Here is a 16,771-nt window from a genome sequence, read left to right as displayed (position 1 = left end):
CCTGAAAACTTGCTTAAACAATTATAACAATCTGTGTCTGCTACGTTTAATCTGCGTGGAATTTAATAAATGCAAACTGAATTTCAGACATATTATATATATTAGTCTGGAAGAAAGATGACAAACAGTGTTGTAAAGAACAATAATCAAGACGTTAAAGAACAAACTTCACTTTCCTCCAGAACGACATGAACAGGAAGCGATCGCAGCTCCCAGCAGCTCCCATTGAAAATAACGGAGAGACAGCCTGTGATTCTTGCATGTTTACATAAAATAAACAAAATAACAACATCTATAAACCCAGCAAATTTATTCATGAGAGTTTTAGGCACAATATAAAAGCAGTTTTATGTTGCGATGTTAATGGTGTTGTCCATGTGCAGCGGTTAAAGTGCAGCCCGATCAGAGCGTCTCAATGCAGTTCTCAATGTTACTGAGATCTTGCAGCACGGTGAACTCTCCGAAGTTTTGCGGGATTTGAAACGTCAATAGGATGAATGGCATGGGAGCATAAACCGTATTTCACTGACAGACTGCCGTTAGGAAAGACGTCAGCAAAACTGTTGAGAGAATACCTGAAAAACATCTAACAAGGTCAATTATGTGTTGTGATTTTTGTTTTAAACACATCGAATGCAGATTCCATTTACTAATAATGCGGGCTCAGGTAATAACTCGCAAACGTGTGTTGGCAGTCAAGATGCAAAATACAGACCTCAGCCCGGTTTCGGAAAGCAGTCTAATCTTTTAGTCTACGAAGCTTACTTAGTTGACTACAGTCAGTCACCCAACATTATCCGTCTATCTCCGTTTTATATTGATGGCTAAACCTATAGATTAGCTGTCTTACATTAGTCAATGATTTTTACGGTCGTAGTGGCCTCACGAGTGCCGTTGCCAAGAAACGCCTCCAATGCGTGACAGTTTCTGTTTATTTTCGGGTTGGTCCATCTGCTACAAACATAGTCAGTCCACCGCAGCAGAGGAGAAGCACTCCCGGCCTCGGTGTCTGTAAACATCTCCAGCGGGTGTTCCGGTCCTGGAACACCCGCTCCCAGCGCAAGTCTCTCCTTTCTTCCTCCTCCATCAAGTGGTGGTACATGATAGCTGCCTTTTTTGAGGTAAGACACTGAAGTTTTGTTGACTATAATAATATTAGCCTCCCCTGTAGCATGCTAAAAACTTTAGTCAGGTAACGCAAAACTTTAGCTTTGTGAAATGACTAATGTTAAAAGATGAGTCGGCTAAGTGAATTTAGTCCACTAAACAACATTAGACTACTTTATGAAACCAGGTACAGGAAGTGAAAAATCTGGTTCAGAACATTTATGATGTGACGGGCAACAACTTGTGTAGTTCAGTTTAAAAAACAAGGCTTTCAGGTGCCACATCACAACCGCTTGCAGTAACGTCACTGTGAACAGCATGGTTTTCTCACCAAAGCTGCATGTGCACAATTTACTTAATTAAAGTTAAGCCCAATTTATATGCTACTCCATATTCGTAACTCCATAGCCACGCAGAGCCGTCTGTGTCGTTGCAAACTCCCTCTGAGCCTCTCCACTTAACCTGACATGCACCTCCCAAAAACTGTAACTACATGTTAAGACGACAGAGACCGCATTCACTGTCACTGGTCCACTAACTAATTAGATAGTAGGCCAGTCTTCATGAAAAATGTTGTGCCCCCTACTGTTCTGGCAGTGAATTGCATTGCGACACTCACCAACCCCAGTGGAAACCTTTGTAAGGGTCACAACTGTGTCAAATCAATTGGCAGTTGTCGCAGTGTTGTCCATAGATTCAGTCATGTCCATTTACTGCACTGAGGATGCATGCCCGCATTAAAAAGCTCTGCTCCCTGCGGCATTCTGCATGATGGTCTTGCGGAGTGCTCAGTGTGCATGCGCCAAACAATGTAACAATGGTATATTGCATGGAGTTAAAGGAGTAGTAGAAGCATGAAAAGGCCACGGGTTATCCAAACCACTGTGTCTAATCAACTAACCATCGGTGTTACAACGGTAAAGGCATTGTTTTGCTGTGGTTCATCAGCAGCTCTCTCTTTTTCTTGAACCAAATAAAGCCATCTATCAGAACCCTGCAGCCCATCTCTGCCCTAATTGTTTGAGTAAAGGTATTGGGAGAAGAGATCAGCTGATTGGCTGACTAGAGGCACCTGAGCTCATTGCTTCAGCTACAAAAGCTCCACTGCTACTCAAGTTTCCATGACTCATCTTTATTTAGTCATACAAAAATGTTGGGTTTGATGGTCTATTTGAAGTTTGTTATGTATCGAGGCTAGCTGTAACACCATAATTTGCACCCTTGTACCATTTTCTGGAATATGCCTGATGCAGTTAATAAGAAGCTTCAATATCACCAAAGCCTCTCTGTTCCTCACTGACTCTTGAATAAATGTTGACTGGAAATCCTCTTATTTGCTCTACAATTCTGTATCATGTTGACAGAGACCACCATTCATCTTTATACAGTGTAAAAACGCAGATCGATTCAATTCAATCTTGAAAAAAAGGTTTTAAAGTATTGCTATATTTACATCTAATGTGCTTTAGATTTTAAGGGCATTTTCAGTTCCTTTAGTTCATCTGCTTGGGTCTACACCACGGAATGAAAATGTAATTTTTTTGTGGAACCAAATGCAATTCCAGACAAAATATACATACTATAGGTGGAAAAGGTAACAGGGTCCAAATATGTTAGGTGTGAACACACCCTAAAATGGTCTTCACCATGAACCAGTTTTCATACTGATGTTAAATAAGGCAATGCTTTGTAGTTGTTCTTAGCCCTGATGAGGAAATACTTTGCACCGCACTGCTGGATCCCTACTTATTGAAAAGGTTTTGGGACCCTCTCTAAGGTAACAGTGGATAGCTTTCCTCAAGATACAACCTCTACAATTTCACCCCATGTTGCTAAACGTAGATTAATCTTCGAATTAATTATGTTAAGCCCTTAACCTGAATTATTTTCAACAACACAAACTGATCACATTTCACATCTTTGTGTGTTTCACTGTTACTGTGGTTAATCCTGGTTGCCCAAGTCCTGTAGGTTCTATAACAAAGCTCTGATATACATTATGAACTGAACTATTATTTTTAAGAACTTGATTGGTTAAAATTCCTAAAAAGCCATTAAAAAAATCCTGCTCAACTGAACCATATTTCAAACACAGTATCCCTACAAAGGAACAACCTCATTGCACTTGCTCTTTTCTTCCCATTCGCTTGTCACCATCAACATTCCCTCCAGTGCAGCCATGTTGGAGCTGTGCTCCATGTACTCATGAAGCCCTCCTCCAGCCAAGTGCTGATATAGCAGGGCATCATGGGCAGAAATCACAACTGCACCACTTTCAGAGGTAGAGTTGGCACTTTCCCCCCCCATGCTGTGATGCTCTGGTGTCGGAGCAGGAGCTCGGATCCCGCTACTTCCAGCAGTACTGCCTTCAGCACCATGCCACTTGGGTGGTGGACCCCAGAGGAAGGCATGGGCAGGCCTGTAGTGCTGTTGGGCATAACGGAGAAGCCTTCTGCGGGTGGCCGGCAAGCGAATTGTGTAGACGTAGTATTCAAGGATGCTGTGTTGCATATTAGGAATGGTGTTGTGACATAAAGATTCTTCCAAGAAAAGGCGAACCAGAGGGGCTTTGAAGGCCTCGTAGCCAAGCTCGCCCAAGGACTTCAAGATGCGAGTTATTCTCAGGTAGTTGTGCTGGGACCTTCAAAGAACAAAACAAAAGGTAAAAACATTTAGTGGACCCAAAACTGTCAACCTGTGTCCTCAGGTCAATATTTTCGTTTTTGTTGGTTCTTTTAACTAAATGGTTTCTCAAATTTAGGTTTTTCTGATCCCCATTTCTCAAATGATAGAGGTACAAAATGTCTGTCTTGTTATGTGAAGTGACAAGCTGCTTGTCCTTCACAGCATGTGGGAAAAGAATAAACCTCACCAACCTACATCAGTGATCTCAAATCAGTCCTCAAGTACCACCTAACCCACGCATTTTCCATCTCTCCCTGCTCTGCCACAAGCTGATTAGCACATTCAGATGTGCAGCCAATCAAATACTAACAGACACCAGAATGAGTTCATCACCTTGTGGCAGAGCAGGGAGAGATGGAAAATGTGTGGGTTAGGTGGTACTTGATGACTTATTTGAGAACCAATGCCACACATGAACAGCTATTTCTGAACTGACATTCTTAAATATGGCACCCAACAATAATATACTGGCAAAGTCTGGAATCTGGTTTATCTTTGTCACAGTAACCAGAGGAAAAAGTTTAAGCTTTTTAACTTTCAATGGCACGTATTCGCACTATGCGTGAAGGGGCCCTAAAGGATGTCATGCGCCACTTAAGGGTAGCATCTGTCAAGCAGTTTTTGAGAACTCTAATCCAGATGGTTTTACCATACCATTTTAACTTCTTAATGATTGATGTGAATGAGTCCAAACCATATTCAGTGACTTGGAAATGCTCATGTAGCATCCCCTGCCTTGTATAAAGAAAATGGGATGTCAAACTAACGATTTGTCTCAACAATAATTCTTGTAATTTGTTTTGTCGAATTACTTGTGACATATGAAAATAGGGAGACTATATAGATAAATGGCTGTAATTTCAAAATGGCTAATGCAGGGTTTTTTTAATGCCTTCAATTGAAGCTGCTGGGAGGAGAACCCAGGGAAGACTGAGGACTAGGTGGAGAGATTATATCTCTACACTGGCTTGGGAACACCTTGGGATCCTCCAGACCAGGGATGGGCAATCATGTGCCATGAAGGGCCGAGGCACTGCAGGTTTTCCTTGCAACCAATCCCCTCAGCAGGTGGGTTGTTGATGATGAGCTTCTCCCTTGAAAATAAACACCTGGTCATCAATGAAATTACCTGCTGAAACACCAGAACATTAATGAAATCACCTGCTGAGGTGATTGGTTGCAAGGAAAACCTGCAGTGTCTCGGCCCTTGTTGCCCACCCCTGCTCTAGAGAGTGCTGGTTAATGTGGCCCAGGAAAGGGATATTTGGGGTCCCCTACTGGAGCTGTTGCCCCCACAACCCTATCCCAGATAAGCAGTTGAAGATGAGTAAATGTACGCAATACATATTGCTTTACGTTTTCTGTCTTGATGCTTTGACGTCTTCCTTGGTCTACCAGTATGTTTGCCTTTAACAACCTTTCCATGTTGTTTGTATTTGGTCCAGAGTTTAGACACAGCTGACTGTGAACAACCAACATCTTTTGCAACACTGCGTGATGATTTACCCTCTTTTAAGAGTTTGATAATCCTCTCCTTTGTTTCAATTGACATCTCTCGTGTTGGAGCCATGATTCATGTCAGTCCACTTGGTGCAACAGCTCTCCAAGGTGTGATCACTCCTTTTTAGATGCAGACTAACGAGCAGATCTGATTTGATGCAGGTGTTAGTTTTGGGGATGAAAATTTACAGGGTGATTCCATAATTTATTCCTCAGAATTGAGTGAGTCCATATTTTTTTCCCTCTGCTTGGTCTAAAAAAGTAACCGTTACTGACTGCCACAATTTTTTTCTTGATTTCTTATAGTGTTTCTTAAAGCCAGAAAGTTGCTATTTGAAATGACTTTAGTTTTGTGTCATGTCTGTGATCTGCTTTTTTTCTACAAAATTAAACAACTGAATGAACATCCTCCGAGGCTGGTGATTCCATAATTTTTGCCAGGGGTTGTACAAGCATATCTCGAGTCTTTCAACTCCACTGTGGTTGCACACAGAGGCAAAATTATGAAAATGAGGTCACTGTTCAATCGCATATGGATTTGACTGTTTAAAAGGAGATAAAATACAAAAAAAATAGATTTTTGAGTAATCCTGCTGACAACCCAACATACAGAATTAACACCAATTTGTGGCAGAAATAAGGTTCTGTAGGATTTCATGTTAAATCTGTAGGATTTAGAATAATGAACAACCAACAGTGTTTAAAAAAATACATATAAAGGTCTTCGCAAGAATTTTATATATCATCAAAGTACTGAACAATGTGGATGCAAATGTGTACATACTCATTAAGGTGCTGGAAGCGCTCTTGCCAGTTGGAAGCTCGGACAACGTTGCCGGTCTTTCCCAGAAGCTTGACGCCATAGAAGTCCAACATCAGAGAATAGGCTGCCACAAATCTACGCTTTGCTTCACGAGTGTTTTGGAATTCCTGACAGAAGTCAGCATAATGTGGATCAGACAACTGCTCAGGTACAAATGAGCGGCAGTAACAGCATCAAACAGAACATCAAATGTACTAATTTCATTTAGGGATGTTCTGATCAATTTTTTTCTATCCTATATATATATATATATATATATATATATATATATATATATATATATATATATATATATATATATATATATAGTTAATCAGTTTCAGCTGCTTTGGTGTTAATTAAATTAACAACAGGTGGAGCTAGAGCGAGAGAGGAGCAACAATAAGATGGCACCCAACACAGGAATGGATTTACAGGTGGATGCCACTTACGCCTGCAGCATCATTTAGCATGACCAGTTTGGAGGCGGGTCCGTAATGGTCTGGGGACACATATGCCTGCAAGGACACACAGACCTCTACAATCCTCGAACTCATTGTTAGATGCAGTGGTACAGTGGGTCCCGGGTTCCTCCTGGTGCATGACAATGCCCGGCCTCATGCGGCGAGAGTATGTAGGCAGTTCCTGGAGGATGAATGAATTGATGGCACTGACTGGCCCCCATGCTCGCCTGCCCTAAATCCAAACGACATCTCAGGGGCATTATGTTTCGGTCTATCCGACGTGGCCAGGTTGCACTTCAGATCAATCATTTGCATCTCACCCTGTGTGCTCTAACTTCTTCTGTCACACCAACCACCTGCATGTCCTCCCTCAACACATCCAAAAACCTCCTCTTTGGCCTCCCTCTTCAATTCCTGCCTGGTGGCTCCATCCTCAGCATCCTTCTCCCGATATACCCTGGGTCCCTCCTCTGCACATGTCAAAACCATCTCAATCTCGCCTCTCAAACGTTGTCACAAAACCGTCTCACCTGAGCTGTCCCTCTGATACGTTCATTCCTAATCCTGTCCATCCTCATCATTCCCAAAGAGAATTGCAACATCTTCAGTTCTGCCTCCCATCTTTTGTTAGTGCCACCGTCGCTAAGCCGTACAACATAGCTGGTCTCACTACTGTCTTGTAAACTTTCCCCTTCACTCTTGCAGACATTCTTCAGTCACAAAGCGGTGTCACCTGCAAACATCACAGTCCATGGAGACTCCTGTCTGATCTCATCTGTCAACCTGTTCATCATCATTGCAAACAAGAAAGGACTCAGAGCTGATCCTTGGTGTAATCCCACCACCACCTTGAATTAATCTATCATTCCTACTGCAAGTCTCACTGCTCTCACACTGCATCCTTGTGCATGTTCTTGACTACCGTCACATACTTCTCTGCTACTCTTCTCTTGGAACCTTGTCATAAGCTTTCTCTAAATCCACAAACACACAATCTAACTCCTTCTGACCTTCTCTATTCACCTACATGCTGCTCATAGATTTCCATGCCTCCAGTGGAATGCTGCTGGCTGTGCCTGGGGGGGCCTGGCTGTCGGGGGACCTTGTGCTCTTCCAGGCCCCGGGGTTGGGTCTTGCCTCTTTTCTGGGGGCCGGGCCCCGCCCTCGTATGGCTCAGTGGTCCCTACCTTGTGCTTTGGATTCAGGTGCAGTGGCTCCTTTGCCCCTCCCCCTTGCCACCGCTCGCTCCCACCTTCGGGGGCCGTGGCCCTGGTGGTGTGGTTCTGGGATACCCCCTAATGGTGGGCCTATGCCGGCGCCCTGTGTGCTTCCCTTGGGTATGGGGCTGCTCCCAGTGCCTCCCTTTTGGTTTGCTGTGCTGCCCGGTGGCTCTGGGGGCTGCCTTTCCTGGCCCCTGTGCCCTGCCACTGCCCCTTTTCTCATGGTTCCCCTGGGGCCCTGCATCCTGGACCCATTTCCGTCGGTGCTCGCGGACGGCCGCATGGATTCTGATGTGCCAGAGTGGTCCATGTCATATGGTAAGGTTCTGTACGCTTGTCTTGGCCCAACTCACCAGCCACAGTAGTGATCGGATATTTAGCTGTGATCTGGGTCTCTGTGTGTGGATGGTTGCATGTTTGTGCCGTCACCACAATTCGGTTTTTGGGTGCTCTTAAGGGGATTAACACTACGGTGTTCTAGATTAGGGTATGGATGCTCACTAATTAGACAACAGACTGTTGCTGTCACTGTTTGTTCATGTGTGGTTGTTTGTCATGGTATGTTGTATGGTTGGAGCCCCGTCTCCTCGGTGTCTCACATCACAGTTATTGTCTTCACCACTTGTCTCTCGTTCTTGTCTGTCTTTGTGTTGTTTTGGTGGTCGGCCCTTCCTGATAGAAGTTGTCAGTTGGCTTTGAGTAGGATGTTGTAGGCTGATCGGGAAGGGCAGATGGGGGTCACACACACACCACATTCACTCACGCACTACATACCTTCTGTCTTGCAAGAATAAACTGCATATATGGGTATTAATGTTCATAAGAAAAAAGTATGAACTGTCTGTTCCTCTGTAGATGACCCATGGTCGCAGACGTACAGTCATGAAATGACATGAATGGAGCAGTGCGCTGTTATCATGTCCACATCTGCCGCAGGACAGACCCCGCGTCATGTGGAGCAAAGCTCACGTGGGTGACGTGACTTTCAGATCGCCTGCTGCATGTTATGATCTGATGGTCCATTATCACCTGGGTTAGCCTGTCAAAATGCGCGCTCATCGCAGCCCCTCGCAACAGCGATATACAGTGAGGAAAATAAGTATTTGAACACCCTGCGATTTTGCAAGTTCTCCCACTTAGAAATCATGGAGGGGTCTGAAATTTTCATCTTAGATGCATGTCCACTGTGAGAGACATAATCTAAAAAATCTGGAAATCACAATGTATGATTTTTTAATAATTTATTTGTATGTTACTGCTGCAAATAAGTATTTGAACACCTGTCAACCAGCAAGAATTCTGGCTCACACAGACCTGTTAATTTTTCTTTAAGAAGCCCTCTTATTCTGCACTCTTTACCTGTATTAACTGCACCTGTTTGAACTTGTTACCTGTATAAAAGACACCTGTTCACACACTCAATCAATCACACTCCAACCTGTCCACCATAGCTAAGACCAAAGAGCTGTCTAAGGACACCAGGGACAAAGCTGTAGACCTGCACAAGGCTGGGATGGACTACAGGACAACAGGCAAGCAGCTTGTGATTCACACGCATGGCACATATGTGTGCAGGGGGAGGGGGGGGGGCAACACTCTGGCACCTCACATGTGTGTTGCTGTTTTTCAAAGACACACTCGTGGGGCACTTAGACAAATTTCACAGCCAGCTCAAAAGTGACTGGGATCGTATGGGCTCTCACAGGGCACACTCTGTCTTTTAGCCACTGGTGTGGGCAAATAGCTTTAGTGACACGTGTACTAGGCGTTAGAGGCAGCTCCGATTTTAGACGAACTGCATACATTTCCTGCTTTGTGTGCAATTTGTCCACATTCGTACTACGTGTGAAGCGGCCCTTATGGTTATGCCCTGCCTCCTTCTACCCCCCTCATTTATCCGGGCTTGGCACCGGCACTCAGAATGTACTGGCTGCACATGCAATGTGGCTGTGTTCCAGAAATCTACTGCGATTGTTCATATTAAAAAATAATAATAATATGGAACCAGCACATCATTAAACTAAACAAAAATGCAAACAGCAAATGATAGTCATCTTGCAGTATGCACTGCAGACGGCAGCTTAGTCTTTTTATTAAAGGTACCTCCAGATGAACATCACATCAGGGACAAGTGGGACATATTTATAGTGTAACTGTGCCGTGAATGTAGAGTGGATAAGAGGTGTGTGACTTACTTTTATCTCATCCTGAGTCAGTTCATGTGCGTAGAAATTGAGCCCTTGTTCTCTCAATGGAAACAGCCTTCCACACACACACAAACATATACACACGTCAAACACCAAAGAAAACAAAAAGCTATTTAGAAGATATTTTCCAAACTGTAAGACATGGTTTGTTTGTTTTTTGTTGTGGTTTTTTTTTTTTTTTACTAGTTTGGGAAGTCATGTTACTTACATTCTGAACTGACTTATATGTCAAAAATACAACAGTACACTTTGCTACATTGTCAGAACAGTGAAGACACGAAACACAACAGTTAGCACATGTTCGATAGAACAGTCTTTCTACATTGTAACAAAATGTTTTTTACTTGTGAAATATATGTTTCAAAAATAAATGCAATTTACCATCCAGTGTGTCTTACATTCCAGAAAATAGTCATCCAGTTTTTGTGATGAAATCACATTTGTCAAGAATTCCACACATCCTTTGTGATGTGTTGTGTTTTGTCCCATCCTGTCTATGGCTGATGCTGAGACCCTGATCCATGCATTTATTTCTTCTAGACTGGACTACTGCAATGTTCTATTTTCTGGTTTCCGCAGTCCAGCATTAGGGGTCTCCAACTGGTTCAAAATGCTGCAGCCAGACTTTTGACAAGAAGCAGAAAGTTTGAACACATTACACCCATTTTGGCATCTCTTCACTGGCTTCCTGTCCCAGTGAGGTCAGATTTTAAGGTTCTGCTACTAGTCTATAAAATTGTTCACGGACTGGCACCTCCCTACCTAGCTGACCTAATTAAACCTTACGTACCGGCTCGGGTTTTGCATTCTCAGGGTGCAGGACTACTTTGTGTCCCTAAGGTGACAAAGAAGTCTGCGGGTCATAGAGCTTTCTCTTTTCGTGCCCCTGTTCTGTGGAATGATCTCCCTGCATCAATAAAACAGTCAGATTCTGCGGAGATTTTCAAGTTCAGACTTAAGACACACTTATTTTCCCTTTTGTATGGCTAGCATACTGGTATATTTTTGTTTTATGCTTTTTACTCTTTTAATTCATTTTATTAGGAAACAGAGCGTGCCGCGGCCTCAACTTTACCTAAATTCTGCGTGTTTTAGTGAAATTTAGGGCTAGTGGCCGGCGATCACCTTAGCATTTATTCTGTTTTTCTTGTTGATTAATGCTGACAAATTATACAGTATTTCTTGTCTTTCTGATGTCTGATTCTGTTTTTTTCTCTCTGTTTAAGGTGCAGCTCCATCCAGAGATGGGAGCGGTATTTGTGCTGGAGACCCTCCTGTCCTGTGCACCAACAGCATATCCTGTATATTCATTTTGTGAATTGTTCTGTAATTTATGTCTGTAGCATGGCCCAAGCAGAGGGTCACCTCTTTGAGTCTGGTCTGCTTGAGGTTTCTTCCTCAGAAGGAGTTTTTCCTTACCACTGTTGCTCTGGGGTTAGTAAGGTTAGACCTTACCTGTGTGAAGCGCCTTGAGGCAACTCTGTTGTGATTTGGCGCTATATAAATTAAAATAAATTGAAAATCCTTGCCATAAGTGTACAACAACTTAAAGATTTGAAGCTTTGTGTTGTGGGAAAACTATCATTTTGCAACAAAGTAATGGAATTTACAACTATTACAGTTACCATGTTAACAGTGGCAGTTGGTTTAAATGGGCTTACAGGGCTAAACCCTTCCTGTCTTTTATAATATAAAAATGTAAATGATTATATATAAATTGTTAAAACACCTTTGAATAGAGTTTTTTTTTTTTACTTTGCTGCTACCAAATTAATACGGTATTCTGAAATAGTCACAAAAAAACACAGGATTTTACTCAACTGGCTTTTTTTTTTTGTCAGCCCAAACTGTTATAGTAGCTGCAGTGTGAACTGTAACATCGATCGCTGTCATGGTTTACGTTCTGTTTTTCTGTTCTGTGCAGCCTGGTTGGCAATGCATCTGTGGTTGCACCATGTCCAGAACAGACATTAATTTTGTCAGTTGCTGGTGTCATTCAAGTTTTGCTGTTTGGCAAATATATTTATTTATATTTGACTGAAACAAGCATGTGTGCAAATTGCATTTTATCTCTGAAGTCCGATGATCAACATAAATATAACGAGCTCAAAGTAGTCACATCACAGAATTTGTTAGCCCACCCACCCAATATCACCAACAGCTGTCACTGCATGTTAATGTCAATGGCTTTATTGTGAATATCTGGAAAAATCACGAACAGTGTAAAATTATTCTGCTGAAACCTCTAATATGTTATATTCAGGGTGAACATCTGAAGAATCAGCAGTAGATATTAATTTCTACCGAACTTTGTCATTATTTATATGGTCTGATAAGATTGAGTTATGTGAAAACACATAAGGTGAAATGAAAATAGATCAGTCAAGTGTCTCACCACTGAATGTACGTGTGATTGTGCTCCAGCTTGTCGTAATCACCCCTCCACTTACTCAGAATCTCTTCTATAAAGATACCTGAGAAAAGACACGGATCATTAAACAGTTTCTCTGACACACACACACACACACACACACACACACACACACACACACACACACACACACACACACACCTATCTATGTAAATTAAGGATGTCCCAATCATCCTTAATTTTTGACTGATTATTATCTGATACATTAATTTATTATATGCCTGCGATGCTACGCATGCTCTGATTGGCTGATTACTGGCCGTTTATTTTCCCATATCTGGACCGGTTTCCATGACAATTGGTCCGCAACGTGTATATTCATTACCAACAAGGAAGCTAAAAACACGATTAGAAAATGAACGTACTCCATAAATATCTAAACAGCACTGAAAAACACACAGATTGAAAGTTTACCAGCTAACGACTGAACCATCTGTTAGCAAGTTCTTCATGGAGGTGAAGAAAGCGAATGAGCTCAACACAGTCAGCAGCATATTGGGGCAATACTGTAAGTTTGCGTGTTTACATATATATAATAGCCATATAATAAACGTATTATTAACCTCGGTCTGTACAGGGATATCAAACCTCTGTGCTTTTCGGATTAACACCACTAACACCTCGGTCTGATATTTCCTCGTACAGACCTCACACTCAACTATCCTTTAGGATCAGCTTGCTCATGGGACACTGTTTCCCAAACAGGAAGTGCCTAATTTTGAGCCCACAGTGAAACAGGAAATGTCAAATGTTGAACACGTCCTGGAGCTACAGCAGAGTGTATTAACCTGCTTATCATTATGTAGTAAAATCACCAGTGTAAATCTAACACTGACAGTGTTAATTCAACACTGGTGATTTTACTGTGTATGTTTATCCTCTGTAAGATTTTTGTTTAACTTTTTGTTTGTCTCAATTTTTAAAACAAAGAAAAGAAAATTTTAAAAAAGAGAAAGACTTGATCTCACATGAATAGAGGAGCTCTAGTGGGAATTCACTGCCCAGTCAACACTGAAACAGGAAATACTAAATGCTGAGTCGACACTGAGTCCGGGAATGCTGAAGTGAGAGGCAGCACACATCTTGACAGCACATGAGGTCAGTCAGTGACTATTTAGTGTTTAGCAAGTTTTTTAGCCATGCTAATGCTGCCCAGAAGCGTTTACTGAAAATAAATTGTGAAATTGTTGAGGACTTTCCAGGCATGTAACATGCAAATAAAGAAAAATGCTTAAAATGGCGGGGGATTAAGAGGGCTGTAGCTGAGCTGTCTGAAGCTGAGAGTTTTTAGTCATGCTAATGCTCCCCAAATGCATTTAATAATAATAAAAAAAAAGTCTGAAGGACCTAAATGACATGGTGAGATGACGAAGAGCTTCGCTCGTTCATGTCCGCGACATATGCATATTATGAATAATCACACATATCATTGAGCCAAAACTCAAACAAACAAGCAAAATTTCCTAAAGCTTACATGGTATCTCTCATAGCATCAGGAGACCTGTGTGCATGTGCGAGCTCACCTTCTGGTACAAGAGGGATCTTGTTCAAGTAGAAGCGTAGGTTACGATACTCATTGGGCTGCCTGGACTTGTAATTCTACACACACATACGTGGATAAACACATCACACAAGGTGGCATGTGTTGCCTAAATGTGTGTAATAAAGTGACTGTATATTTCTGGGTATCACTGGCAACAGAATGATTTACTGTGCAAACGCGCGCTGCTGCATGTACCGGGTAGCTGTGACGGTACTTGTAGAGGTCCCTGGCAGCATAGAAGCTCCTCTTCAGCCTTGGAACAGATTCTGGGGAGTTAGTCAGCTACATCAGGAGAGGAAAGAAAAACAGAGAGAAAGAGAAAAAAAATCTCTGGTGAGAAATAAGCAGTTTTCACTAATGCAATCCACCAGAATTTAAAGGTCTGAATTTTATGGTTGTATGTGATCTACTGAATCAGAGTCATGCTAACTAAGTCTTGCAGCGTTTACATGAATTACATCCTATTGTATCGCCTTACAGCATCCAAGCACTTGGTTCCTAACACATAAATTTAGGAGTCAAATCGCACTGTCAGAAGCCAAAAATAACAGTCATGTTATATCAATCAATCAATCAACTTTTTTCTTATATAGCGCCAAATCACAACAAACAGTTGCCCCAAGGCGCTCCACATTGCAAGGCAAGGCCATACAATAATTATGAAAAACCCCAACGGTCAAAACGACCCCCTATGAGCAAGCACTTGGCAACAGTGGGAAGGAAAAACTCCCTTTTAACAGGAAGAAACCTCCAGCAGAACCAGGCTCAGGGAGGGGCAGTCTTCTGCTGAGACTGGTTGGGGCTGAGGGAAAAAAACAGTTTCCTGCGGGGACGTGTCTCCACTGTACCTGCGGGGACGTGTCTCCAGTGTACTTGCGGGGACGTGTCTCCACTGTACCTGCGGGGACGTGTCTCCAGTGTACTTGCGGGGACGTGTCTCCACTGTACCTGCGGGGACGTGTCTCCAGTGTACCTGCGGGGACGTGTCTCCAGTGTACCTGCGGGGACATGTCTCCAGTGTACTTGCGGGGACGTGTCTCCACTGTACCTGCGGGGACGTGTCTCCAGTGTACTTGCGGGGACATGTCTCCAGTGTACCTGCGGGGACGTGTCTCCAGTGTACCTGCGGGGACATGTCTCCAGTGTACTTGCGGGGACGTGTCTCCAGTGTACTTGCGGGGACATGTCTCCAGTGTACCTGCGGGGACGTGTCTCCAGTGTACTTGCGGGGACGTGTCTCCAGTGTACCTGCGGGGACGTGTCTCCACTGTACCTGCGGGGACATGTCTCCACTGTACCTGCGGGGACGTGTCTCCAGTGTACCTGCGGGGACGTGTCTCCACTGTACCTGCGGGGACATGTCTCCACTGTACCTGCGGGGACGTGTCTCCACTGTACCTGCGGGGACGTGTCTCCAGTGTACCTGCGGGGACGTGTCTCCACTGTACCTGCGGGGACGTGTCTCCAGTGTCTGCCCGGGCTCGGGTGCTGTTCGCCGGGTTGACGTTGTCCTCTTCGGCCGCCGGCTCGTCGCTTTCTGAATCCGACCCCCACGTTGAGTCGCATTCCTCCACGGTGCTCGGCTCCTTCAAGCGCCAGGTACTCAACAGATTTCCCATTTAAAATCATGCAACTCCCCGTCTTTTAGTATTCTCTTATTCTCACAAAATAAAGCGTCATTTTGTGTAACCAACGCCGTTATATTTGTTTTTTGGTTTACAGAGAATCAGCCAGAGCTGAGCTTTAAATGGCAGAAAAAAGGGGAAATTCGCCGCATCAGCGATGACGCCTGTTTCTGTATGAGGGGTGATTAGTGCCACAGAGCGGGACGAGAACAGGTCTCATGTTCTCACCTTTTATGTGGGCAGCATGGTGGTTTAGTTTAATGGGTTGCCTCACAGTCACAGGTTCTCTTTCTGTGTTTGCAGGTTTTTCCCTTCCATTTGCACATGAAACTTCAGTAAGGTATATCTTATATATTATATCCCAATTCTAAGGTGGAACTATGCCAGTATACAAAGGTATATCTAAAAAGGAAGAGTCGAAAAGAGTAGAGTAAAGCCACTTAGGTGCCTGGTCTTGAGAACCAGGTATGGTTGCAGGTTAAGTGAACTGGTGACTCTAAAATTGATGGTAGGTGTGAGTGTTAATGTACGACAGCGTTTTAGGGCCACATTGAATTTAAAATTTTAAGACTTCGAGAATAAAGTCGTAATTTACGAGAATAAAGTCGTAATTTACGAGAATAAAGTCGTAATTTTACAAGAAAAAAGTCGTAATTTTACGAAAATAAAGTCGTAATATTAAGAGAATAAATTCATAATTTTACGAGAATAAAGTCAAAATATTGTGAGAATAAAGTCATAATATAATATTTCAACTTTTTTCTTGTAATATTACAACTTTTTTCTCTGTCTGCTGTGAGGAAATTTATTAGTATTATTGTTCAATTCGCTTTGCTATGCAGTTAAATCAATATGGGTTATATTTATTTTATATTAAAAGATAAATAGTATTAACTAATTAGTATAAAAACAGTGAAAGTTGACTTTATTTTTTCGCCTTATTTGTTACCCCACCCTTAGCAATTGCCTATACTGCCGATAGGCTGGGCCGGGCCCGCAAGAACACATCCAGAAAGGTTATACACAATATTTAAATGGCACAACATTTAATATATTTCATTTAAGCCTCCTTTGTCCATGAGCCAGTAGACCAGAGGTCTTCAGCTCATTCCAGAAAGGGAACTCCGTTCACTGATTAACTGATTCTATCTGCTCAAAGTGATGTTAATCAGTGATTTACATGTGAT

At 42.7% G+C, this 16,771-nt stretch overlaps 1 protein-coding gene across 2 annotated transcripts; it reads right to left on the bottom strand.

Annotated features, from left to right (window-relative positions):
• Positions 1–618: 618 nt before the first annotated feature.
• Positions 619–15,781, bottom strand: ogfrl1 (opioid growth factor receptor-like 1). 2 transcript variants are annotated; one of them, XR_004564580.1, is made up of 8 exons: positions 15,408–15,781; positions 14,155–14,241; positions 13,940–14,015; positions 12,381–12,459; positions 9,974–10,040; positions 6,077–6,222; positions 1,299–3,748; positions 619–715 (listed from the first exon to the last, which is right to left on the bottom strand). XR_004564580.1 is itself a non-coding variant. In XM_034185256.1 (7 exons), exons 1-7 carry the CDS (start codon positions 15,576–15,578, stop codon positions 3,208–3,210), a joined length of 1,167 nt encoding a protein of 388 aa, XP_034041147.1. In that variant the 5' UTR covers positions 15,579–15,781; the 3' UTR covers positions 619–3,207. The 2 variants fall into 2 exon arrangements, 1 of the variants encoding a protein (XP_034041147.1); XM_034185256.1 differs by having other exon boundaries at positions 619–3,748.
• Between the last annotated feature and the right edge of the window lie 990 nt (positions 15,782–16,771).

This window comes from Thalassophryne amazonica, chromosome 13 (genome assembly GCF_902500255.1).
Source record: "Thalassophryne amazonica chromosome 13, fThaAma1.1, whole genome shotgun sequence".
NCBI classification, from domain to species: Eukaryota; Metazoa; Chordata; class Actinopteri; order Batrachoidiformes; family Batrachoididae; genus Thalassophryne; species Thalassophryne amazonica.
Note: the sequence above shows the minus strand (reverse complement) of the source record. Positions and strands in the feature narration are given on the sequence as shown.